The sequence below is a fragment of the Pteropus medius genome, unplaced genomic scaffold (genome assembly GCF_902729225.1).
Source record: "Pteropus medius unplaced genomic scaffold, Ma_sr-lr_union100, whole genome shotgun sequence".
In the NCBI taxonomy this organism is placed as follows: domain Eukaryota; kingdom Metazoa; phylum Chordata; class Mammalia; order Chiroptera; family Pteropodidae; genus Pteropus; species Pteropus medius.
The window spans coordinates 5,418,911-5,443,546 of NW_024343732.1; the positions used below are offsets into that span (position 1 = coordinate 5,418,911).

The following is a 24,636-nucleotide window of genomic DNA, read 5'->3' on the forward strand; positions in this document are numbered from 1 at the left end:
TAGCACAATGAAGGATTAGTACAGCACTAAGCATTTGCAGAGCAGGGGTTGGGTGGGTCAGGAACAAAATGCCCAATCTTGGATTCTGGCTCCTATTTTAATGCAATGACAGAACACAAAAATGAACAAGAGCTATCATTTATTGGGTAACAATGTTACTTACTGTCTGCCAGACACTATCATTGCGTTGTCCAGGAGTAGACCTGGAGACAGAGTTTGGGGTATCAGGGATTACCACCTGTGAAGGGAAAGGGGAAGATGCAGGACCGGGGAGAGGAAGAAGTCAATCTGTGATGCAGGCCCCTCAAACTCTTGGTCACCCTGGTGGGGAATTCTAGTGTGAGTATTTTTCATTAGTGTCTCATGTCAGGCAGAAATGGCCAGGCCTTTATCCATCCCGAGCCTTCTCCCTCAGTAGTCAGATACCCCTAGAAAGGGGGTGACCTCAGCTAGGATGGCTCCCTACAGCTGGGCAATAAATCCTTGAAGGGGCCTTGAACATTGTATCTTCGTGACTTCTACACTATGCTAAGCTATTGGAACAGACTAATCTTTCCAATGAGATGGTACTGTTACTTCACAAATGAGTTAATGAAGGTTTAGAAATGGTAAAAAAGTTGTCCAAGGTTATTGTTGGAGGATTGTGATATTGTGATTTATAATAAGAAATATCTATTTGGTCTTCACCCCCATTTCTGGCACAGATCTCCTAAAACCCTCAGAATTTCTTAAGTGATGAGTGCAGTAAAGGTGTTTTGATGTTTATTATCTACAATAGCTCCGCCCCTCTCCCCCCACCTCGCCAAATATCAAACTCCAGGGAAAACCTCTAGTAAATGATGTGGAATACTCCTTACCTTGGCATCATTGACATTTTGGGATGGATAATTATTTGCTGTGGAGATATATTAGTCAGCTTGTGCTATAAAAAACACACAGACTGGACAACAGAAACCTATTTCTCACAGTTCTGGAGGCTGGAAGTTGAAGAAAAAGGTGCTGGCTGATTCGATTCTTGATGAGCGTTCTATTCCTGGCTTGCAGACAGCTGCCTTTCGATGTGTCTTCACACGGCAGGGCAGGAGAGAGCTCTGGTGTCTCCTCATCTTAAAAGGCAGCAGTCAGTCCTCACAGATTAGGGCCTCACTCTATTTTATCACCTCCTCACAGGCCCTGTCTCCAAATACAGTCATATCGGGACTTAGGACTTCAGCCTATGAATTTTGAGGAACATAACATTGAGTCCATAACAGGGAGATTGTGCATTATAGTATGTTTAGAGGTCTCCCTGGCCTTTATGCACTACATTCCAGTAGCAATCTCTGTCCCTAGTGTGACAACCCAAAATGTCTCCAGACATTGTCCCCTGAGTGGGAGTGAGGTGGGAGGTAGGGAAAGGGGTGTAAAATCACTGCTAATTAAGAACCATTACTCTATGCTGAAAATTATAAAATATTTTAGAGAAAAACATTTAAATAAATAAATGTCATATTCATAGATTGAAGATTTAATGTTATAAAGATGTCCATCCATTCTTCTAAAGTCAATGAAAACCCAATCAAATTCCCAGCAGTGTGTATGTGTGTGTGTGTGTGCGTGTATGTGCGTGTGTGTGTGTTACACACAAATAAAAAAGTGAATTCTAAAATTTACATGGAAATGTAAAGGATCAAGAGTACCCAAGACAGTCTTGAAGAAGAATGAAGCTGGAAGACATACTTTCCTATGTGTATGTTATACTTCAAGTTTTAAAAAGTATAAATAAAAGAATAAATATTGAATGAATAACTTCCAATAGAGTATAAAAAAGTAATAGAAAACTTAATCCAACGTAAAATAAGAAAATATAAAGACAGAAACACAAAAAGTCTTAGTTAATAGAAAGTACCAAATTAGTTGGTAAGAATCAATGAAGATTTCTCAGTAATTCAAAATAATCGTAAATGAATTGAATGTGCCAGATAGATATTGTCAGATCTTTAAAAAATAATAATAATACTTCTGAACTGTTTTCAAGGGATATATATTTAAAACATAAGGTCACACAAAAATGTAAAATTAAAAGATAGAAAAAGGTGGTGTATCTATTTTAATACCAAACGAAGTAGACTTTAGCGTAAAAATATTCTTTTGGTTAAAAATAGTCTTTACCCAATGACAATAGGAACAATTTACAGGGAAGATACATCTTTTTCACATTTATATGCATCCGAAAATATAGTTTTGCGAATTATTAAAGATGAAATTACAAAGAGAAATCGACAAATCACAACTACAGTGGTAAATTTTAATCATTGTATTCTAATAATGTGAGATTGACTCACAGACCTGGTAGACCAAAAATTAGGAGAGATAGAAGATTTGAAGTGCACAATTAACATGTCGCTCTAATAGGAATATCTTCGACTTTAGGTTTAATGGATAGAGACTAATAATTTTTTTAAATGAACATAGAATATTTACAAAAGTTGGTCATGTAGGAGGACACAAAACAAGTCTCAACAAATACTAAACGATCAGTATCATGTTCATATTTTCTGATCATGGTGTGACTTAGTTAGAAACCTATAGCAGTGGGATAACTTAAACAAAACATACATTTGGACATTATTTTAAAAAACTTCTAAACAACTCATGGGTCAGAGAATAAATTATATTGGAAACTCAAAACTATGTAGCCACATAAGCTTCTTGCTGATCCTAAACTCCCCATGAATGCCACCATATCAGTATTTTTGTCCATACTGCTTTCTCTATATATTAATATTCATACGATGGAGCTAAAGAGATACTTAGGGGGAATTTAGATCTTTACATGCTATTATTGAAAAATGAAAAGATGAAGAAAAAGACTGAAAATCAATGAGCCATTAAAAATTTTAGCAAACCATTTAGCAAAGTATCTTTTAAAAAAGTCCTGCCTTACTGAGTTTGGTTTATCCTCCTTTTCTGGGGGTGGTTTCATATCAGAAAATCTCGTAACATCATTTACCACTAAGCCACCAGATATGGCTATGCATGTTGTCACAGGGCTGAGCTGCTGTGTCAAGGTGGTCTATTACAACAAGGAGCCAAACTTGTGATAAGCGAGAGGCTACACAAGAAAGCATGCTGACTTCCCAGGGTTCCACCCTGAACCCCCATTCTCATGGAATGACACAGAGTGAGGGTCAGATGAATCAGTGAAGTTGGGGAGGGAACCGTCTCTGTCCAGGGAGCTCTGAATAAAAGGCTCTTGCTGTTTTATAGACCCGGGGGTCAGGGGGAGGAAGGGGGTAGGGCTAGATGCTGAGGCATCTGAGCAGTATCTAGCTGATCCCCTTCCTCCCCAGTGGAGGCGCCCAAGCTAGGAATGCAGAAATTGCAGAAAAATTGTAAGAGCATGGCCAGTAAAGAGGGGCAGGGGTGCTTGATTGCCACTTCCTTAAGATTGCAGTGCACAAACTGTGCACCAACTCTCCTATGGGGATGACAGCTTTTCCCCCCCGAGGGCCGCCAGGCAAAGCCTTTGTAATTGCCTGTAGTTAGTCTTGAAAGATCACACAGAGGCTTTTGGCCAGGAGTCAGGGTATAACCAACATGCTGAAGGGTTGAATGTGGCTGAAATTCATTTCAAGCTTTGCTGGCATGGAGCTGTGTTCACCTTTGCTGAGGAAAGAGCACCTTTTTCTCATTCACACAAAGATACCATATGGGCTATTGATGGCACTGCCCACATTAACAGGTTAAACAATAATATCTTACAAAGTCTTCAATAGATGAAGAAGAGACGTGATAAAATTCAACACTTATTTGTGATCTAATAAAAAATAAACTAGGACTAGAATAAACTAGGAAATTCCCTACCCTAATAAAGTATGTATTTGTGTCCAAATTTTCTCTTTTTATAAGGACACCAGCCATATTGAATTAGAGCCCACCCCACTGACCTGATTTTGACTTAATCACCATTGTAAAGGCCTTATCTCCAAACACAGTCACATTCTGGGTCCTGGGGGTTAAGGCTTCAATAAATAAATTTGCAGGGACATCAGAGCCCATAACAGGGAGTCTGACTACATATAGAGAAAGGAGGAGCTTTCAGAAGAGGCCGTTTTCCAGATGTACATTAGAAATGGACCCCACAGGTTCCTAAAAGCTTAGGATAAGGTCAGAAGGAAGGAGCGGAATAAAGGATGACTGATACATTGTGGCCTTGAACAAGTGGGTAGATGCTGCTGCCATGTACTGAGATGGCGAAAACCAGGGGAGGAATAAACTTGAAGCTGGACCCAGGTTGGAGCCCTGAGACTTTCCAGCCTTGAGTAGGAACAACGGAGCCCAAAAGAAAACTGAAAGTGGCTAGAGAGGAACCAGGAAGCCAGAAACCTACAGAATCGTAGGAAGAGTAAAGCCAACATCAAGTTCTCTTGATTCTACCATTTCATATCTCTCAAACTCACCCTGATTTCCCCTCTAAACTTGACCTCCACCCTGATTCCAATGAAAACCAGCAGAGGAAGCCCTCTGTCCCAGGTGCAGGCACAAAAGGATGCAACGTCTGAGGGTAATGTAAAAACAACAATAAAACACAGTCTGCTTTTTATTATCACCATGTGCTGGCAATTCTAAACAATGTGGGTGATAAAATACTCTCTCTGAAAAAAATGATTGATTGATCTAAGTCTTCAATAATGCTGTGGTTATGCAGGCTTCAAATGACACATTTTTATTACTTAGCCTTTAATAAGCCCATACTTGGCAGTTCATTCAGGGAACTCACAACGACACAGTAGGCTGCCACAGACTTGTTTTGAAAGAAAGTTCTTAATGGTTCAGAATTATTAAAGCTCGTTTTAGGTGAAGTTCATGTCTTCGACCCTTATGATAATATATATCCTTGTGTTTAATCAGCAGATTCAAAAATCAGCCAGGATAGCATAGCAATTATAAATACAGAAAAAACAGTGAATGAGTTATTGTAATTAAGTCATTTTATGTGACAACTTGGAGTTTAACTTATCTTTAAAATTTTAAACAGTGGAAGAGTACAAAGTATATGGTATAATTTTTTTGTTTAGTAAGTGCAAATTTAGTTCATGCATGCAATAATTTATTGAATTTGGATATCTTTAAGTTGAAATTTATTGTAACAATTATTACTGACTACTATGTAGTTGTAACCAAAAGTAATTTTGTTGTATAGAGGAGGAAGATGTTGAAATCTAATCTACAACACAGGTGTCAAATATATTGATTATAACACCAAAATACTCGATATGTTATCTTTGAATTTAAATACATAGGGACAAAGCTTACTACCTCCTGGGGTGGTTTCTAGCCTTTCGGTATGAGAATTTGGTAAGAAAAAAAAATCAGTATTTCTTCTGGCCACTGAGGGGGACTCTGGATGCCAGGCTGAGGAAAATATTAAATAAAATGTGGCAGTCTTCCTATTAAATTCACTCATGACTTCATCTATATTTTCACAGAAATGAGCTCATTGGTGGTGTCTTATATTATAAGTGAGTTTTCTTTAGTATTTTCTCCTTTTTCAAAGTCATAAAAAGTAGTGATTTCCTAATACTTCTCCCTCAAGCCCATAAAGGAGGTTTAGGAAGAAGGAGAGAATGAGTGGGTGAGTTTGGCTGCTGGCCCCCCCGTCCAGCTTGAACTGGAACAGGTCACATTTACACATCACAGTCCAGATGTTATGGGCTGAACTGTGTCCCCATAAAATTCCTATGTTGAAGCCCTAACCCTCCGCACCTCAGTATTTGGAGATGGGACCTTTAACATGGTGATTAAATTAAAAAGAGGCTATTATTGTGGGTCCTAATCTAACATGGGCGGTATCCTTATAAGAAGAGAAAATCTAAACATAAAAAGAGACACGAGGAGCGCACGTGGAGAGAGGGACCATCCAGGGAAGAGGCAGCAAGCCAAGGAGAGAGGCCTCAGAAGACATCAGCCCTGCTGACACCTCCATCTCGGACTCCCAGCCTCCAGAACTGTGAGAAAATACATTGTGTCTGTTCAAGCTGCCCAGTCTATGGTATTTTGTTATTGCAGCCCCAGCAGACTACACATCAGGGTGGCATTTGTCTGAACCGAGAGTACCACAGCTAAAACCTGCTGGGAGATGGCTGGAAGAAAGGACAGAGTGCACGATTTGAGGCTGTTCCCCTGGGTTTGAATCCCAGCATTGCTGTTTAGTCACAGACCAACCTACCATCTACTGAATGCTGGGAGCCCAATTTTAGGTCTGTAAGATTGCAATAAGGATGATGGGAAATGTGTGGAAAGGGTCAGGCCCACAGTAGGAGCCCCAAAAATGAGGGTGCCGAGCCAAGCATTCCCTAGGACCTGGGGAACACTGCCTCAGCTCATGTAAGTTAAATCCTGCCCCAGCTGGCCACACCGGGGAGGACTGGAAGTCTGTCGATTTTACAATTAAGGGAGGGTCATTTTAAAAATGTTTGCTGAGCTATTAAGTTGAAAAGATTTTGCTAAATTTGCCACTTTGAATGATTTGGGAAGATTAAAAATAGACATTATCTCGGTTTATAAAAATATATAACATACATGTATTGTAGAATCGTACATATTTTATACATATTTTAAGAAAATTTGTATGACAAATGCAGGAGTCTAAAGAAGAAAACAACTCATAACACCACTCAGAGACAACCACTGCCCATGTTTTAGTGTTTTCGTCCAACATTTTTCCTGTTGTCTTTTTTTAAAATGGAGGAGAGCAATTTTATGCCACGTTTCCCCCCTGAACTCTTAATCTCAGGTTCCCATGACATTACAAAGTCTGCATGTTCATTTTTCATCCTGCTCCTTAGATCCCGCTCAGCAACAGGCTCTGATAGGAGGTGGCACTTGAACTAGGGAGAATGGATCTGTGTTTGGAGGTGGGTGTGCAAACATCTACAAAGTCATGACATGGTAAAGAGTCCCTGGCTGGAAGTGGGAGGCTGAGATGAGGACAGGCCTGAGCCCTGCAATCCACCTTCGAAACCTCACTGTACCCCATCTGCGTTTCCTTATTCTGGCCCTTTAAGAAAGGAGCCGGAACTCTGGGCAAGTCTCAGGCAGTGGTCTCCTGGGAACTGAGGGACAACAAATGCCCCAGGGATTGGGGGTGGAGTGTGAGGAGTACCCTCCCCAGATAATCAGGTAGAACAGGGACTGGGGGTAGATTTCTGTTCCTTTCTGCGTCTGTGGCTTCTTCACCTCTCCCAGCCCTCTGTCTCTCCTCCATATTTCCGAGGCCCACCTGTGTCTACAGCCTTCCCCGTCCCTGCCTCTCCCTGCTCGTCTGTTGTCACTTCCACGTCCTCTGTTCCAGATGGTCTTCATTTCTGGAAACAGTTCTTGTTTATAAGAGTTTCTTAGTTGGTTTTTCTTGGATTTTTAGGTGGGAAAAAAATCAAATATTCTATAAAAAAAAAAAAAAATGGTAATTTGATCTCATCAAATCTCTAAACCTTCCAGTTTGAAAAATGGTCAATAACAGAGAAGTTAGTGAATACCCCCGTCTTAACCTAAAATGACTGCAGTACCTCCGGTGTTTCTCCGTTAACACTATGTGGTGTTTTGCTTGATGCGATGTTTTGACTTTTTAATTTAGATCCTTAAATGAATCTGCATAGAGTTGTTCTAGGTGTGAGTTTGGTAAAGAATATAGAATAATTTGCTTTTTGCATTAATTTTAATGGTGGTCATATAATTGGATCTATCTCATTTATGAGTTTGCCTCAAAAGCTTTTTTCAGTGTTAACTTCTATCACCTCTTTTCTATTTTTTAAGCTTTCCTCCCCCCCACTATAATATTTCACCATATGGTGGGTGTTTCTTTATTAACCATGGTCTCCCGGTTCTGTCAGTCACTTGGAAAAAATAGTACTTGTTGACTTTGCCCCAGTTATAAGCCCTTCCTTCTTCCTCTGCGCTTTAGAAAGCTTCTGGTTCCTATCTTAATCTATTGGGATTTTAAAAATGCTTTTGTTTTTACATTCTGTAGCCCTCCTTTCAAGAATTATATTTATATACCATTTTGTTGCTGTTATTGTTTCAGTTAATTAACACTTTAAAGAAATTAAATGTTCATTGTGAAGCTTTTTCTTTCACGACATCTCAGTCTGTGAGTCTTTTAGTTTCATTCATCTCTTGGTTGTCTGGATTGTCTTCAAGTAGCTTCCCCGGAAGGATAATAAATGTCAAAGCATAACTTAGAAGCATTTAGTGAGTTGTGTAACGAACTCACAAGTACACCAAGGAGACAGCCATTAGGTTCTTATCAATGAACAAAGTAAAAAAAAAAAATGTGGGCTGTAGAGGAAAGGATTTATATAAGAAAATGGGGAGAGGGGAAGAGGAAAAAAAGGTGCCAGTCTAGGAAGAACGAATTCTGTTTTGTGATTAGCTGGAGGCTGTCAAAGAAACCAGTCTGGGCAATCTATTCTGGAATAAATTGACTAGGTCAGTAGAGAAAACAATTTTAGTTGTGGATTTTCCAAAAAATCTTGAGATGTGAGCTGTGAAGGACGTGTGACATGCTGCTATAAACAGTGTCTGCCAGTGTCCTTCCAGCATCTCCACCTTAGGCAGGCCAGGATCGCTCCATTTCTCTCAGCAGAATTTCTGTGAGATAGCTTTCCCCAGTCCGTGCAGGTGTGAAAACAGCTTCTGTTGACATCACGGTTTATAGAATTTTCTGATTTTAGTATTTTCCTTTTAAAATTCTACAGATATTGTTCCATTTTCTTCTGGCATATGAGTTGCTAGGGAAATATGCAAGCCACTTAATTTTTTCCTTTGTATTCTGCCTGAATCATCATTATAGGTTTTTTTTTCAATGCCCAGAGAAAATAATTTTACCATGATCTATATCAGCCATTTTCCTATCTATCTATCTATCTATCTATCTATCTATCTATCTATCTATCTATCATCTATCTGTCATCAATTTATCTATCTATAGATCTATCTATCATCAATCATCTATTTCTGGAATACAGTAAACCATTTTAATCTATAGATTCATGTTTTTCTTTGTTTCAACAAAATATTCTTGCATTTTAATTTTTTTCTGTTCCAGTAGTTTTGTTTTCTTCCTTGAGTATACTAATTATCCATATGTGATATTTCTAATTCAGAAATCCATATTTATATTTTCTTCAACTGCTTTAACCTCTTTGGCCTTTTCATTGAATTTTATGTAGTTTTGTGTAGAGTTTTTCATGTCTGAGAGTGGCTTTTTAGTCACAAAAAGTTTCTTATAGTTATTTAGATTTTAAGTTAAGGAGTTTAAGTTATAAATATTTATAAATATTATAATTTTATTTATAAATATTGTAATTTTATTTACATATCTAATATATTTTATAAAAATGAAAACAATTTTGATAAACTAAATGAAAGAACAAATTTATTTTTCTTAAACATTTGGTCCTGGTTTTACTCATTTTATTGTTATTGAACATTTAATCTGCATTTATAAACTTTATATATTTTGATTTTCCTTTTAAATTAATTGTAAGTCTTTATTGAGCAAGTTGTAGAGTCACATGCAATTATAAGAAATAATACAGAGAAACCTCATATATCCTTTACCCAGTTCCACCCAATAGTAACATCTTGCAAGCTACAGTACAATATCACAGCGAAAATACTGACATTAATAAAATCGACCAAACTTTTTCAGATTTTTTTCAGTTTTACTTGTAATTGTGTGTGTATTTAGTTATATATATAACTTTATTACATGTGTAGTTCCTGCATCCACCACTACAGCCAAGATCTAGAACACGAAGTTTCCTCCTATAATTGTTTTAGTTACACCCTTCTACTTCCCTTCTACCTCCCTTCTACCTCCTCTTACCTCCTCACCCCCTGTTTCTAACTACTTCTACTGCTAATTTCTTCTCCATTTCAAAAATTTTGTCTTTTCAAAAAGTTTATATAAATGGAATAGACTAAGTAAACATTTCAGGATTGGATTTTTTTCACTAAGTTGTCGAATGTATGTGTGCAAAGTTGTTTATTGTATTTCTTTATTACACTTTCGATGTCTGTAGGGTCTGTAATGATATCCCATTTCATTCCTGATATTGGTAATTTGTGTCTTCTCTCTTTTGTTCTTATCATTTTTGTTAAAGCTTTATCAATTTTATTGGTATTTTCAAACTGACTCTTCATGTTATTTTCTCTGTTGTTTTTCTGTTGTCAGTTTCATTGATTTCTTCTCTTGTTTTCACTCTTTCTACTTTCTTTTGGGTTTATTATATTCTTTTTTTTTCTTTTGGTTTGACACTTTTCTTTTTTTCCTAATGTACACATCTAGTGCTATAAATTTCCCTTTCAGCACTGCTTACCTCTATCCCACAGATTTTGATATGTTCTATTAATTTTCATTCCATTCAATGTAATTTTTAAAAATTTCCTTTGGGAGTTCCTCTTTGACCCATGAATTATTTAAAAGTGTGTTGTTTACTTTCCAAATGTTTGGAGACTTTTCTACTATTTTTCTGTTACTCATCTCCAGTTTGATTCCACTCTGGTCAGAGAACATACTGTATGATTTCAATTCTTTTCAATTTGTTGAGATATGCTTTATGGTCTAGAATACGATTTATCTTGGAAGATATTCCATGTTACTTAAAAAGTTGTTGGGTGGAGTGTTTCAACATGTCGATTAGATCCTATTGATTAATGGTGTTGTTGAGTTCTATATCCTTGCTGATTTTCTGTTCAGTTGTTCTATTAATTGGAGGGGGTAGGAAGTGAGGGAGAGAGAAAGAGGAGTCAAAATCTTTACTTATAATTGTGGATTTATTTATTTCTCCTTTCAGTTCTATGAATTTTTGCTTTACATATTCCTATTTGGTTTTGTGCTTACACATTTCGAATTTCTATGTCTCTTTGGTGAATTGAGCCTCTTATCATTATATAATGTTCCCCTTTGTCTCAGGTAATTTTCTTTGCTCTGAAGTCTACCTTATCTGAAGTTAATATAACCACACCTGCTTTTCTTTGATTAATGTTTGCACGATTGGTCTTTTTTCATCCTTTTACTTTCAACCTGCCTATATTTTTATATTTGAAGTAAGCTTCTTGCAGCCAGCAAATATTTGAATCATGTTTTTAAATTGACATCTTTTTCTCTTAATTGGGGTATTTAGAACATTTACATTTAGCATAATTATTGATATGTTAGGGTCTATGTCTTCTATTTTATATTTTGTTTTCTGTTTGTTCTATTTTTCATTTTCCTGTTTCCTGTCTTCCTGTAGGTTCCTTGAACATTTTTAAAAATTCTATTTTGCTTTATCCATAGTATTTTGTTTTATTTTATTTTATTTTTATTTTTTAGATGAGGCAACCTTGGTTGACCTCACAGATTGCAAGGACCTTGCCAGCTTATAATCTCTTATTTTCTAATTTTTTTTTATGCCTTTTCCTTTATAAGTAAGGTTAAGACTTTTTTCTGGCTGCTTTCAAAATTTTCTTTGTATTTAGTTTTCAGAATTTTAATAATGATGTGTATTAGCTTGGATTTCTGTGTGTGGTTTTTTTTTCTTCTTGAATCTGTTGGTTTATGTCTGAAAATTTTGGAGTTTTCAGTCACTATTTCTTCAAGTACTTTGTTAACCTTACATTCTTTCTCCTCTCTTTCTGGAGTTCTGATGACATAAATGTTAAATATTTTTGTTATAGTCTTACAGATCCGTTAGTTTCTTGTTTTCAGTGAATTTTCTCTCCTGTTGCTCAGTTTGGGTAATTTCTATTGTTCTATCTTCCAGTTCACAGACTCTTTCCTTTTCCCTTTCCATTCTGCTACTGAGCTTTTATTCAAAAATTGTATTTTTTTCAATTCTAAAATTTCCTTTTGGTCCTTGTTTTTATATCTTCTATGCCTTTGCTGAGACTATTCATTTATTTCAAGTGTGTTGATAATTGCTTGTTGAAGCATTTCTATCATGGCTGCTCTAAAATCTTTGTGATATAGCATTTTTGGCATCTTGGCATCTGCAGGTATTGACTGTTCCCCACCCCGCCACACAAGTTATTTTTGATTGAATCCTGGACATCTTGGGCATTATGTTATGAAATTCTGGTTCTTATTTATATCTCTGGTTTAGCTCTCTTTTTCTGACACCACTCCAGCAGGGGAATGGGGAGCACTGCCTTGTTACTGCCAAGTCGGGGTTACAGTCCAGGTTCTCTACCCGAGGTGGGGACTCTTCATTACCGTTAGGTAGAAATGGGAGTCCTGGTTTCCACCTAGGCCTCCATGGATCCTTTTCTGGCTGGGACAGGTGGAAGTGCCTTGATGTTGCTCCCACCTTGGCCCCCACTGACACCACCAGAGTGGGATGGCCTCTTGATATCTTGGTGGTGGAGAAAGTCCTACCGTCCACCATGCCTCCTCTGACAGCACTCCAGTGGGGAGGGCAAGGGGGAGGGAGCCTTTTTGCTGCTGGGCGGAGGTGGAAGTCAGGTTGTTCAATGGCCTCTAGGAGCTGGATCTCATTACTGCCCCGGGGGCATCAAAATCCCAGCTCCCCAGTTGGCCTTCTTTGACATGGTCTTGATGGGAAGATTGTGGCACTTCATTACAACCTGGGGAGGGGACAATGTAGGCTCATACTTGGCCTTTGCTTGTGTGAGTAGGAATGGTGTTTGCCTGGGATAAAGCAGTTATCGTCTCGAAGTGTTCTGTCTTGCTAGCTTGCCCCTTTGGCTCGAGAGAAAAAAGGCTTCTGTTGGGGTGGGGTTATTTTTAGTTTGTGTCCATTGGTGTTTCTGGGTTGCTGGCTTCTTCAAGCTCCAAGTCTGGAAATCTGAGGCATGAAGAACACCCAGGAAACTTACCACTTTGTTGTTCCTTGGAATCCAAGGTCCCGAGCTGGTCTGCCTTCTTCTCTCCACCTTTCAGAGTCTCCTTAAGTTTGTTTCATATATAATGTCCAAGGTGTGTAGTTGTATTTATCGAAAGAAATGAGGAAAAGTATATTTATTCCATCTTCCCAGAAGTCCTGATTTTTTTCTTATACATATCAAATGGACAACCCAGCAGGCAATGAAGCAGACCTTCTAGTGTGCTATATTTAAACAACTCTTGTTGATCTTAAATATTGTGAATCTGGTTCTCTTTAACATTATAATATTATTTACAAACTTCATCAAATACCCCTACATCTACCCATTTAAAATTGTAAGTGTGAAATTCATTTCACTTTTTAAATTGGAATCACCACCTAATGCGTTAGAGTCTCTAAAATGCAAAACTATGTAAACATTACAAGGACCTTTAATGACAAACATAAACTAGATATTCTTAAAACTCACCTTAAACATGGAGAGAATAGCTTGTCACCTCAAGCTAGTACCTGGGTAGACAGTTCAGTGCCTGTGTTACCATCTCGGACAGGTTGAGGTGGCTTAGAGTGAGGAGATGTGACACTGGGACAAAGACTCCAGAGCTGCAGGTGCCCACAGGTACACTGGGCTGCAATTTAGGGTCACTATGGCAGCAGGGGCCTTTAGTTCCTTCCCTTCAGACGGGACTGTTTGCAACCCCATGTCCCTTGCACTCGACCTTTTCATAATCTTTCAATCATATCTCCTGTTTTAGGTCAAAGTCTACAATGCACATCTAGCATGCTTCTCTAACTGACCAATTCATCTAATTTATCGAATTCCCGACTTCTGTGTCTGGCTACTGGCCACAGTGTCAAAGCAATTCTAATGCCATTCTAAAGATGGAAAATCTTAATTTTGATTTGTTTAGGAGTATGGGTATGGCAGTGAGGTGAGATCTGGATTTGAGTGATTTGCAGATCTGCCCTTAGTAGCTGGGTGCCCTTGGTAAAACCTCAGGTTATTGCCCTACTATAAGGGTAACAATCTTCATTTGAAGGGGCTGCCGCAAAGCTTAAATATGTGCAGTTTATATGGCAAGCTTTATGTAAATGGTAGTTATCTTCATTTTCACAAGCTTTTCCTCCGTGCCACTGGTTTGTTTCAGCATCGTTGGCTCTCGTTTTTGCTGCTTCTATGATGAACGTGATTGCCTCTTTTATATCTTTTTGTGGCTCTGATAGTTCTCTTTCATTTCAGTCTGTTGGTTTATCTGTTGTGATGTGGAAATCAGGTTTACTTTGATTTCCTTGGGAATGCGAAGTAGCTATTAACTGAAATTTTCTTCTTTTTCCCCAAGAGAATATTCCAATACACTCTTATCCTCTCTTTCCTGCTATGCTTTTTCCTTTTTTTTTTTTTTTTTTTTTTTTGCTGTAGAAATTCTGGATATGCTTTGTACTGATTTTTGTTCTAGTTACTCTTCTCTGAATGGGGACCATTCTATCCTCGCCTGCTATTTGTCCTCAAATAGTGTGGATAGATGTGCTTTGATCCCCTTCATCATTTACTAGGCATCCCATAGTGGAGGTCTGAGTGCTGACACTTCTTTTCTGTTCAGCCTCAGAATTACTTGAAGAAGCAGTGGTGGAAACTGGGTTCATGGGCAGCCTTCCTCTGAGAGCTTTGTTTCGGAATGTGTTGAACTCCTCTACTAAGGACCAGCTCTAAAGAGGTGGGGGCGTGCTTGTTTCCTGAGTTTTTGGTTTGTCCCTCTGTTTTGGGGAGAGGTGGCCACTTCATTGAGGAGGTTGGGCCTTTGTTTTCTGAGTCAGCATGCATATTTCTTCCAGGCTGTATCTGGTCCATAGCTGCTAAGAGGGTTTGTCTCCTAGCCTCACACCTCCCAGTCAGGGAAGCTGGTCAGAAAAAACAGTGCAAGTGTGCAGTCACCCAGCACTCTCTCAGGCCTGCTCCTACTTCAGTTAAGCCAGCGTGGAATGTGAGTGGGGCTGGCGGAATCAGAACCCAAATGGGTGTCCCTGTTCTTCCTGCTGCCTTCTCACCCTTTGCCCCACAGAAGCTGGATGCATCTCCAGGCTAAAAGCTGAGGGCAGGGGATCCGTCGGGCCTTCAGAATCTTCTCTCACAACCAGTCCTCCCCACACCCAAAAGGCTCATGACTTTGCTTCCTCAGTTGTCTTTGCATTTAGTCCCGTCTTTAGTCTTTTTATTCTTAAAAAAAAAAAAAAACCATTGGAAAGATAATCTTCATAAATTTGACATAATACTACCACCTTTTAAAGAAATACTGTAGGAAAAAATTGCAAGAAAGCAAATGCATCTTAATTTTTCTCCATTTTTCTCTTAGGCATTTTCTCTCATCGGCCTTTGCAGGTACGCTGTCCCTCTGACCTTGTCCATATCCTACTGCAGGGCCTTTCAGACTGTCCCACTTCTATACCAAAAATTTGGTTTTAAAGACTGTTAGCTCAGGACCCTGCGTGGCTCTGGGCTTCTGCATTCAGGATGATCAAGGGCTTACGTTTCAGCATCTTTCAGGGAACATGAGAATTTCAACTCTGGTCTTCTAGATTACTGGAGCCCATCTCATAGGCTGTCCCATGGCAAGAATTTCAAGCCCTATTTAAGATGGGTGCTGGACTTTTTTCTGAACGTAGCAAGGTAGTATAATTTGATGGCCTGCAAATCACTATGCTAGTGACTTCCCCATGCTGTTACCCACAAGACTAGTACACCTTGTCAGCGACCCCTTGGTGTGGGTTGGACCTCTTCGCAGGTTCCATCAATGAGGGCCAACGAAGGGCAGTGATTCGCAAAAGGTGGAGAAATACATTCTTTAGAGCTGGTCCGTGATAGAGGAGTTGAACACATTCAAAAACAAAGCTCTCAGAGGAAGGCTGTCCATGAACACAGTTTTCGCCACAGCTTCTTCAGGTAATTCAGAGTGTCCAAAAACTACCTTTCTCTTTATTCCCTAGAGAAGAAGACAACGAACCGGAAAGTCAGGTACCCGCGCAATCTAGTATATAGGTGCCACTCAAAAGTGTTGTCTGGATTTAACTGATCCTAGGACACAGTGTGCGCTGACGGGCAAAAAAAACCTCAATTACACGCCCCTCAGCCATTTTTGCGATGCCTCCCCCGGGCCGCGCGGGGGCGCTGCGGCTCAGCGAAGGCCCGGACGGTGGTCAGGCGCGAAGGGGCGCGAAGGGGCGCACAGGCTTCTGGGGAGCCTCGGGGCGGCGACTGCGCGCTGGGTGGTCGCGGTGAGTGCGGCGAACCGGCCGGGGGCAGGTCACCTCCCTCGGGGCCGGCTCGCACCCTCCGGACCTCTAGCTCCCGAACAGGGGAGGGCCAGCTGTGCCTGCCGAGCAGGCCCGAGGCGGCCCCCGCCTCCCCGACTCCGCACCAGGGCCGAGAGTCCCGAGGCCGGGGCAGCGCACGGAGCACGGGCATGAGCGCCCTGCAGCATCCCGCCGTGGTGCGGGGGCAGCGCGCTGAGGCAGGGGCGTGGAGCCCCTCCCGTGCCCCGCTGCTGCCGTGCCTGGGGACCTGGGCTCGTCCCTTCCCCATCTCTGAGCCTGCTTCTCTCTTGTCGGAAGAGAGACGTGGGCCACGATGTCTCTGAGTCCCTTGCAGCACCGACACTGCGGGGCTGGGGTGGCTTGAGAGGTTTGTTCTCTGACCCGGGCCTTGGCCGTCTGCCCTACAGGCTCTTCCACCTGTCACCCTGGCCCTTCTCTGCTTGGACGGTGTCTTCCTCTCCCCGACCGAGAATGACTTTGTGCACCAGGTCCAGGAGGAGCTGGACCGCTTCTTGCTGCAGAAGCAGCTGTCAAAGTAAGCTGGGACGAGGATGGTGGAGGGGCACGCCCTGCAGCTAGGAAGGACAGGGTGCACCCGGTCCCCTCTGCCCCTTTCCCCAGTGGTGCATCCAGGGTCACTGGCCTGCAGCTGGCTCTGACCTTGGCCTTTAGGTTTAACAATCTGCCCTCTGGCTTCTCCCGGCTATATTTTTTCCTGTGTAATTCTGAGCATCACCCTACAACTGAAGGGGCCCCAGGGGCTGCACGTGGAGTCCCTGCTCAGCGCACCTTCCCGTCCCTTCGCAGGGTACTTCTTTTCCCCCCACTCTCCAGTCGCCTGCGGTACCTGATCCATAGAACAGCAGAGAATTTTGATCTTTTGAGCAGCTTCTCTGTTGGGGAGGGCTGGAAGAGGAGGACGGTCATCTGTCACCTGGATGTCAGGTGTGTATCCTTCCACCTTGGAAGGCCCTGTGCGGTTCCTTGTGGTGGGTGAATGAGTTGGGCAGCCCCTGGGAGGGGAGAGCTTGTCAGGGAACCAGAGCCAGGAACCCCCCAGGCTGCTGACTCTTTCCCTCTTCGTCAGTTAAAGTCAATGCTGCCTTTTGTTTCATCAGTGGAGTAGATGTGCATTGTTGGTAGAATTCATTTAGCAAATTCAACTATCCATGTTGGGCCAAAAAAGAGAATGAGAGAGAGCAATTTAAGCAGTGAGGGTGTTTGCCCATCATTCCTCTCAGTGAGCATGTGCCTCAGAGGCCATGGAAGGAATGTGAGGAGCACACCTGAGCCTTCAGTCATCCGTTTCTGTGTGATCTCACAGGACCTTATCATAATGACTATGATCCTAGAGTTTAATATTTTTCTAATAACATGGCTCCTAAATGCAAGTACTTCTCTGGCACATAAACAGAGGTTCAGCTGTTTCTAGCTCGGTTTAAACACTGGAGGGAGATCTGCTTTGGGTTCGCTCATTCAGCCTCCACCGTGATGCCTTCCTAAGGCATTTTCGAGGGTCATTTTGGCATTGGTTTTTGCCTAATGCTGAGTCGAGAGCCTCATGGCTGAAAGGCAGCTAGCTCCATCCAGTACATCGTTTTCCATGGGGCCCAGGCACTGTTCTGATCGTCTGCTCCCACTCCAGGTTACCCACCTCAGATGGACTCTCCGGCCCCTGCCGCCCTCCTGCCTCCCACCCCAGCAGGTACCGAGGTCCTCAGCCCACTTCAAACCAGGGAGCGGCTGCTGGTCCCCGAGAGGCGCGGGCCAGCCGGTGGCATCGGGGACGACGCAAGCCAGACCAGGCTTTGTATGTGCCCCGGATACTGCGCAAGCAAGAAGAGTCGGCATTACCCCCCACCCCGGGGCTCAAGGTTGACCCCCCAGGTGGCAGGCCTCTGGAAGAGCCTGGAGATGTTGGTGCTGGGGACCCCAGCTCTGATCAGGAACGCCCTGTGTTGATGACTCAAGTGACAGAGGACCTAAAGGGCTGGGGCCCCTGTTGTGAGAAAGAGCAGCTGTCGGGCACCGAGCCCTCGGGGCCTGGGAGCCTCTCAGAGACAGGAGACAGCCTGGAGACGGCCACACAGCTTGGGTCCAGTCTGCAGCTGGTCTTGGAAGAGGGGCGTGGGAGTGAGCTGGAGAAGAGCCTGGGGGCAGAGGAGGAAGAGGAAGAGGAAGAAGTGGCAGAGGAGGGGCCTGGCAGCTGCTCTGAGGATGATTCCAGTGAGCTGCTGCAGGAGGTGATGAGGCTCTTAAGCCCGGCAAAGGGAGGGCAGAAGTGAGGTGGGTGCAGTCCTGGGTGGATGAGGGACCAAGGGTCCTGGTGTGGAGGGGCAGGGCATGTGCTGGCTGAGCAGGGCTGGGTGTTGGGTGGGAGAGGTTCCTTAGAAGGCATAGGGGAGCACAGGAGCCTTGTCCAGAAGAGTCGGGACTGTCAGTGGAGGGGCGGAGGCTCAGGATATGGGGTCAGGGGCATGGATTTGGGTCCCAGCTCAACCACGTAGGAGCTCTTTGACTGTGGGCAAGTCATTTTGCTTTTCTGGTACTCAGTTTTCTCATCTGAAAAGCCAATAATAGTACTTATTTCATAAGGTAACGTAGATAGGATGTATGTGGAATGCTTTGTGAGGGGCTACAGATATGGTCATGAAAATTCTTCTGCCTGAAGCTTTGTCTTACAAATCTCATTTCCTGTCCTGAGACTGGCTGTGGTGTTTGGTTGGGAGGGCGGGCATCTTTTATTGCTATTTTATAGATGAAAGATGAAGACCAGAATAAGTTGTTTAGTGTCACATTGTGAAGGAGGGAAGGAAAGATCCTGGATTTGCCCAGCTCTGTCTCATTGACTGTGCATGTCTGGGCAGAATTACTTAGCTCTTTGATTTACAGTGTTCTCATCTATAAAGCGGGTATGTAGAATAAAGTTTTCAGGATTCTATGAAACATAATGTAACTGCCAGTCCCCCACTGGGGACTCCATAAAGTAAGTTCCCTCCCCCAGAACTCACACTTCTCTGTCTTCCAGGCCAGTCTGCCATTATGCTACCTTTCCTAGACTCCTGCCAGGTGTGGCTCCCGTGGGAAGTCACCCTTGGCCCTCTCCTCTCTGCCCACCCAGAGGCCTGCAGGACTCTGTGTGATTTTGAAAGCAGTTTTGGGAGCCCTGCGTGTCAGAGGGCCCCTTGCTTAAAGCTGTGCTCTCTCCCAGATCACTGCCAACCTGACTGAGAAGGAGATTCAGGTAGAGAAGATCCACGTGGACACATCCTCCTTCATAGAAGAGCTGCCTGGAGAGCAGAGTTTGGCCCACGTGGTGGAGATCTATGACTTTGAGCCTGCACTCAAAACCGAGGACCTGCTGGCAGCATTTTCCGAGTTCCAGTGAGTGCCAGCGAGGCTTCAAGGAGGCAGGGGAGGTGGGGCGCTCCCTCTGGAATGGAGCTAGGACATCCCATTGTTGTTGGGGACACTTGCCTCACCCAGTACCCAGTGTTGCAGAAAGAAAGGCGGAAAGTGGGTGCCGTGGTTCTGGGCTCCATCCTTCTGGGCAATTCAGCCTGCTGGCTGTGGCTGTGGGGAGATGGGACCAATTTTTGCTTGTAGACACATTCCACAGGCCCTCGACCTGGTCCTGCCCCCCGCACGCCCACATGCCTGCCAGGACCCCGTGGGGCCCTCCCGTAGGACACAGGGTGCAGGTAGCCCACCACTCCAGCTTGCTCCATGTCCCCGCCACCCAGCCAGGCCACAGACTGAGAGGCATGTCCGTGCAGGAGGCGTTTCTGGCCTGAGCCGGGCTTGCGTGCTCTGTGGCAGGGCCGGCTGGAAATGAGAGCCAAAGGGGTATACTGAGACAGAAGCCTTTTCCCGTTTCCCCAAATTCCTTTTATCCAGCTCCAATCTTTTCTCCTTTTCTCTTTCTCTTTTTTCTTTTCTTTTTTTTTAATGTTCATTTCTCTTTCTCTACTCTCTCTTCTCTTTTCCTGCTTAAGCTTCTAAAAATCCCTTTCTTCACAGCCCCCTTTTCTGACTGCTCCCCAAACCTTGCCCTCCCAGAGCCTGAGCCGGGGGAGAGCTGAAGGGGCAGCTGAGTGGGGCATGAGGGGCTCATTGCTCTTGACCCTTGAAGGTGTGGCCAACTGGGGCCACCGGTGACTTCCTCAGCTGGGGGGCCCGGAACGGCTGTTGGCCTCTCCAGGGTCCCACACTCAGCGGTGCTTTCCTGAGCAGTGGGGAGAAAGTTGACCGGAAGCCGTGACACTGACGTGCGTATTTTAGGTCCCCGGTCCCTACCACATAACTCTTCAGTCTCCAGCCTCGGCACCCACACCCTTGGCCTGGCTGTGGCAGTGCCAGGAGGAGACTTCTTCCCCCACGGCTTTGTGCTCTACGAGCTCTTCCAGCCCTGGCTTTCAGTGCTGGGGATCAGGGACCCACTTGATGAGCAAAGGAGGTCTGCTGCAAATAGTTGTCTCCTTCCCGGAGGAGATGGGAACTTGTCTTGGACTCATGGTATTTGAGGGTTGGAGGTGGGAGGGAACACCCTTTAGCAGAACGGGTTTTAATCATTCACTCTCATAACCACTCTGTCCCCTCTTCCCTGGCCCAGAGAGAAGGGCTTCCAGGTTCAGTGGGTGGACGACACGCATGCGCTCGGCGTCTTTCCCTGCCTGGCCTCAGGTAAGACGGCCTCACGGAGGGCGTGGCCCTTTCCGTGACTCCCTGAGAAGGGACGGGGCCTTGGTTTCCCTGGGTGGAGGACCACCCATGTCCAGGGTGCAGGTGGGCTGGTGGGGCCAGCGCTCCCAATCCCCCAATCCCGAAGTCCAGGGAGCAGAGCAGGCGCTGGGCCAGGCAGCTCACAGCCTTTCCTTTTCGCGTTTGTGCCTTCAGTTCAGAGGCTTCGGATTCACAGGCCAAGCCCTAGGTATTTCCACATATTAAATGAAACCATATGAAAGCGCTGTTTTTATAGGTCAAAGGCATTCAAATACTGGCAGTTTTCTATGGAATAAGAAAGCAGATGCATTCTTATTCAGTTTTCATTATACTGTCAAAAAGTAGGTCAGATCACCTCTCTTTTACAGATGGGGAGACCGAGGTTCCCAGAATGTCTGTGGTCTGTTCAAGGTTACAGAGCCCCGCCCTGTCGAAGCCGGGGGTGTCAGCCAGCCCCTGCCACAGCGCTGCTCACTTTGAGCGTATCTGTAAAGAGTAACCCACTGCTCCTCTTGGCTTGGCTTCTGAACACTGGAGCTGGGAGAGGTCATAGCTGGTGTGGGCCCAGTCCTGAAGGGAGCCTGAGGGAAGGGGTGCTGTTTAGGGAGTAGAGGGACCAGGGCACAGTGGGGGCTTCAAACCGAGGGGGAGCTGACTGAAAGGGAAGAAGTGGGAAGGGCCCAAAGGCCTCCAGCGCGATAGGAAAAATGAGCGCTGGGCTGGCCTGGTCGCGGCTGACTTCTGGGCTCTGCCAAGCTGTGTGACATGAGCAGGTCATGTCCTGGCCTGAGCTTCCTCATCTATAAAGGGGAGCCTTGGACCTGACACCCCTCTGAGCTCTGACATGCTGCGTATGTAAATAGCCCAGGTACTCCATGTCTCAGCAGAACTCAGCGTGAGGGCGTGCGCCCCACGATGGTCTTGAGTCGGGGAAAAGGTAGTTTGTTTAAAGCCTTAGAAGGCAGGAGGCCACCTCTCCTGTGCTAACCAGCCCAGGGCGGAGGGTGGAAGCCGGGTCCTATGCGGGCTTTCTACCTGAGAGCACAGGGGGCCCCTGCAGGCCTGCGGGGCCGGGGCGGGGTGAGCAGACAGCACTTGACTCTCTCGCCCAGCCACAGTGGTGTCGGGGCAGCTGGGTCCCCGAGCTTTGAATGGGTGCACAAAGCAGCTGCAACTGTTTTGGGGTGATACATGTGTTCCTGGGCCCTGAGGGGGCCTAACTGGGAAGACGAGGGGATGGCCCCAGATCTCTTTTCTTTCCACAGCTGCTGAAGCCCTGACCAAGGATTTCTCAGTGCTCAAGATCCGGCCCCTCACGCAGGGAACCAAGCAGTCAAAGCTGAAAGCCTTGCAGAGGCCAAGTAAGGAAGCGGCCGTGGCCCGATGGGAGGGCCGTGTGTGCGTGCAAGTGTGTGGTTAGGCAGTGGTGTCTTCCCTGTGATTCGATCCCCTTCAGCTCTCTGCTTAGGCTGCTGGGGATACAGTGGCAAGTGGGGTGCGCCTTTCACACCCCAGGGAGCCTGGGAGTACCGAGGGAAGGAGGGCCCCACAGGGAGTGCTGTCTGCCAGTTGCTGTGTTCTGGGCTTGCCCTTCTGTTCACACCTCTGCCCAGTGTTGCTCAGGGAGAAGCTTGGTGTTTTCTGTAAGGCCATGGGAACCATGTTTTGCAGTGGAGTGAAAAGAGCTGGGGCTTTGGAGTCGGTCCTCCTTGTGATCCTGGCTCTGTCATTTATTTAAATTGACCTTGGGCAAGTCACCTAATGTCTGTGGATTGGTTTCTTTCTCTGTAAAATAAGCAGATCATACAGAGTAGGCTGGAGAAGTGAATAAAAGAGCCTGGCACACCTGCCGGGAGAGGCGAGGGACACACGAAAGGTGCCAAATAAATGACAGCTCCTCCCCTTCCATCTTCTTCTAGAAAGCAGGCTGGGGGCTTTTAGAGGCCAGTTTTTTGTGACTGCAAAGCAGCGGCCGGCAAACTGGCCCAGAAGAGGCTTACTGAGGTCATCCATGCTCTTGTGGCTCATGTGGCCTTTGTCCCATACTTTTTGGGGACAATAAATATCCTGTCACTCTAAGAGCTCTGTGTGTCCCATCTTGACTTATTTCACTCCCAAAGGGCCCTACAAAGCAGGCAGGTGGACAGGGTTGACTCCTTCTCATCCCTGTGCAGGTAGAGAAACGGAGGGGACAGAGAGGTGGCAGGATAGGTCAGGACCCCGCAGGGGTCGGGAGCCCTAGGTGGGCCCCCTCTTACTAGCATCTAGCCACATCGTGGGCACAGCTGGTCTTAGAGGTCGGTTCAGATGGCCTCTGGGGCCACTGTGTCACTGGGAGGAGAGGCAGCTACAGCCTTGAATTCAAGTCCCCAACCCATGGGGCTTTCCTTTTAGAGCTCCTGCGTCTGGCGAAGGAGAGACCACAGACAAATACAGCAGTGGCACGGAGGCTGGTGGCCCAGGCCCTGGGGCTTCAACACAGGAAGAGAGAACGGCCTGCGGTGGACTCTCCCACCTCTCCGGGGTCCTGAGAGGGGCAGCCTGGATCTGTACCCCAGGACAAGCTGGTGCCCCAACACCACAAGCCTTTCCAGGGACCAGAACAGCCAGCACTCTGGTTGGCCTGTCACTGCGGGGCATGGTGGGCTTCAGTTTGGTCTAGTTCCAGAAGTTAAGAAAAAATAAAAACTTAGAAGTTGTTATAATGTGATTGCTTCACAATGTGGTCTGCCACGGGACACTAGGGGGTGCTGTTTGTCTCCCATTTTTAGACCTGGGGCTATGGAAGAGATGGGTCACTCCAGGAGACGGCCTGGAAGATTCCAGCGAGGCCTCGAAGGCATTTTTGCACAGAGCCTGCCCAGCTTTGGGGGGTAGATTGACACCTGCCAGGTCTCCCCTCAAAAGATGTGTGTCCTAACCTGCAGCTGTGAGCTGCAGAGTAGCTGCAGGCTAATGGCAGTGCTGAGGGCGCCCCCACCCCCACCCCGCCCCGATTGGTCCTAATGTTGCCTGCCATTGCAGACCACAGAGGGGCACTTCACGGAAATAAACATGAACAAAGCCAAGAGGTGGAATCTGAAATGTCTGCCGCGTTTGCCTCCTTCATAGGAACAGATGCAAGGACATCTTTGTGGGGACAGGTCTCCATACACAGGTCCCAATACACGCATTTTTCTGGTTTGGAGTCGGTGCTGAGGTAACTCTACCTGGCGCTTTGGGGTCATTGTGGAGCCCTCTGATTTGCTGGCCGTAGCATGCTCCTGATGCAAGTGGAAGCCCGTGTCTGGGTGAGAGCGGCTGGCTAGGCTGCCCACCCTCACTGTGCTGGGAAGAGTTCTGAGCCTCGCTGAGCCTTGCATCACTGCCTTGTCCCTCAGAGCTGGCCCAGGCTCTGCCCTGTGAGAAGCCTCTTGGGACAGTTTAAATCTAGACACCTCTTCCATCCGGTCCTAGCACAACTGCTATGCCCCCTGACAAACTTCAGTAAAAGACAGCTCAAGAGAGACTGTGACTTATATTTTCATTGATGTTGGTGATCCCCTTAGACTTCTGCTCTTGGGGCGGGAGTTGCTCCTTTGGGTGCGTGTGGATGGAGGCCCTCTTCAGCCACACCGGACCCCAGCTCTGCAGGAGTAACCTGTGAGTGTGTATGAGGCTCCCTGACAGCTCTGACTGAACGGACGTAGCCTTGCTGCTCGGGCTGGCTGCAGCGCTTCAAATGAAACACAGA

General features: G+C 45.1%; 1 protein-coding gene across 1 annotated transcript; it reads left to right on the plus strand.

Moving 5' to 3' along the window:
* The first annotated feature begins 13,793 nt into the window (after positions 1–13,793).
* On the plus strand, positions 13,794–23,613 carry R3HCC1 (R3H domain and coiled-coil containing 1). Its single transcript, XM_039867649.1, has 9 exons — positions 13,794–13,804; positions 15,947–16,142; positions 16,589–16,716; positions 16,989–17,126; positions 17,827–18,424; positions 19,393–19,565; positions 20,794–20,864; positions 22,169–22,264; positions 23,298–23,613. The coding sequence occupies exons 1-9, from the start codon at positions 13,794–13,796 to the stop codon at positions 23,432–23,434; spliced, it is 1,548 nt and encodes a 515-aa protein (XP_039723583.1). The 3' UTR covers positions 23,435–23,613.
* The last annotated feature ends 1,023 nt before the right edge of the window (positions 23,614–24,636 follow it).

Bases quoted from the DNA above. Each gene is read 5' to 3' on its own strand.
- R3HCC1 (XM_039867649.1), top strand. The intron at 16,717-16,988 runs GTAAGCTGGGAC...GTCCCTTCGCAG, and splicing joins CTGCAGAAGCAGCTGTCAAA to GGTACTTCTTTTCCCCCCAC. The intron at 20,865-22,168 runs GTAAGACGGCCT...TTCTTTCCACAG, and splicing joins CTTTCCCTGCCTGGCCTCAG to CTGCTGAAGCCCTGACCAAG.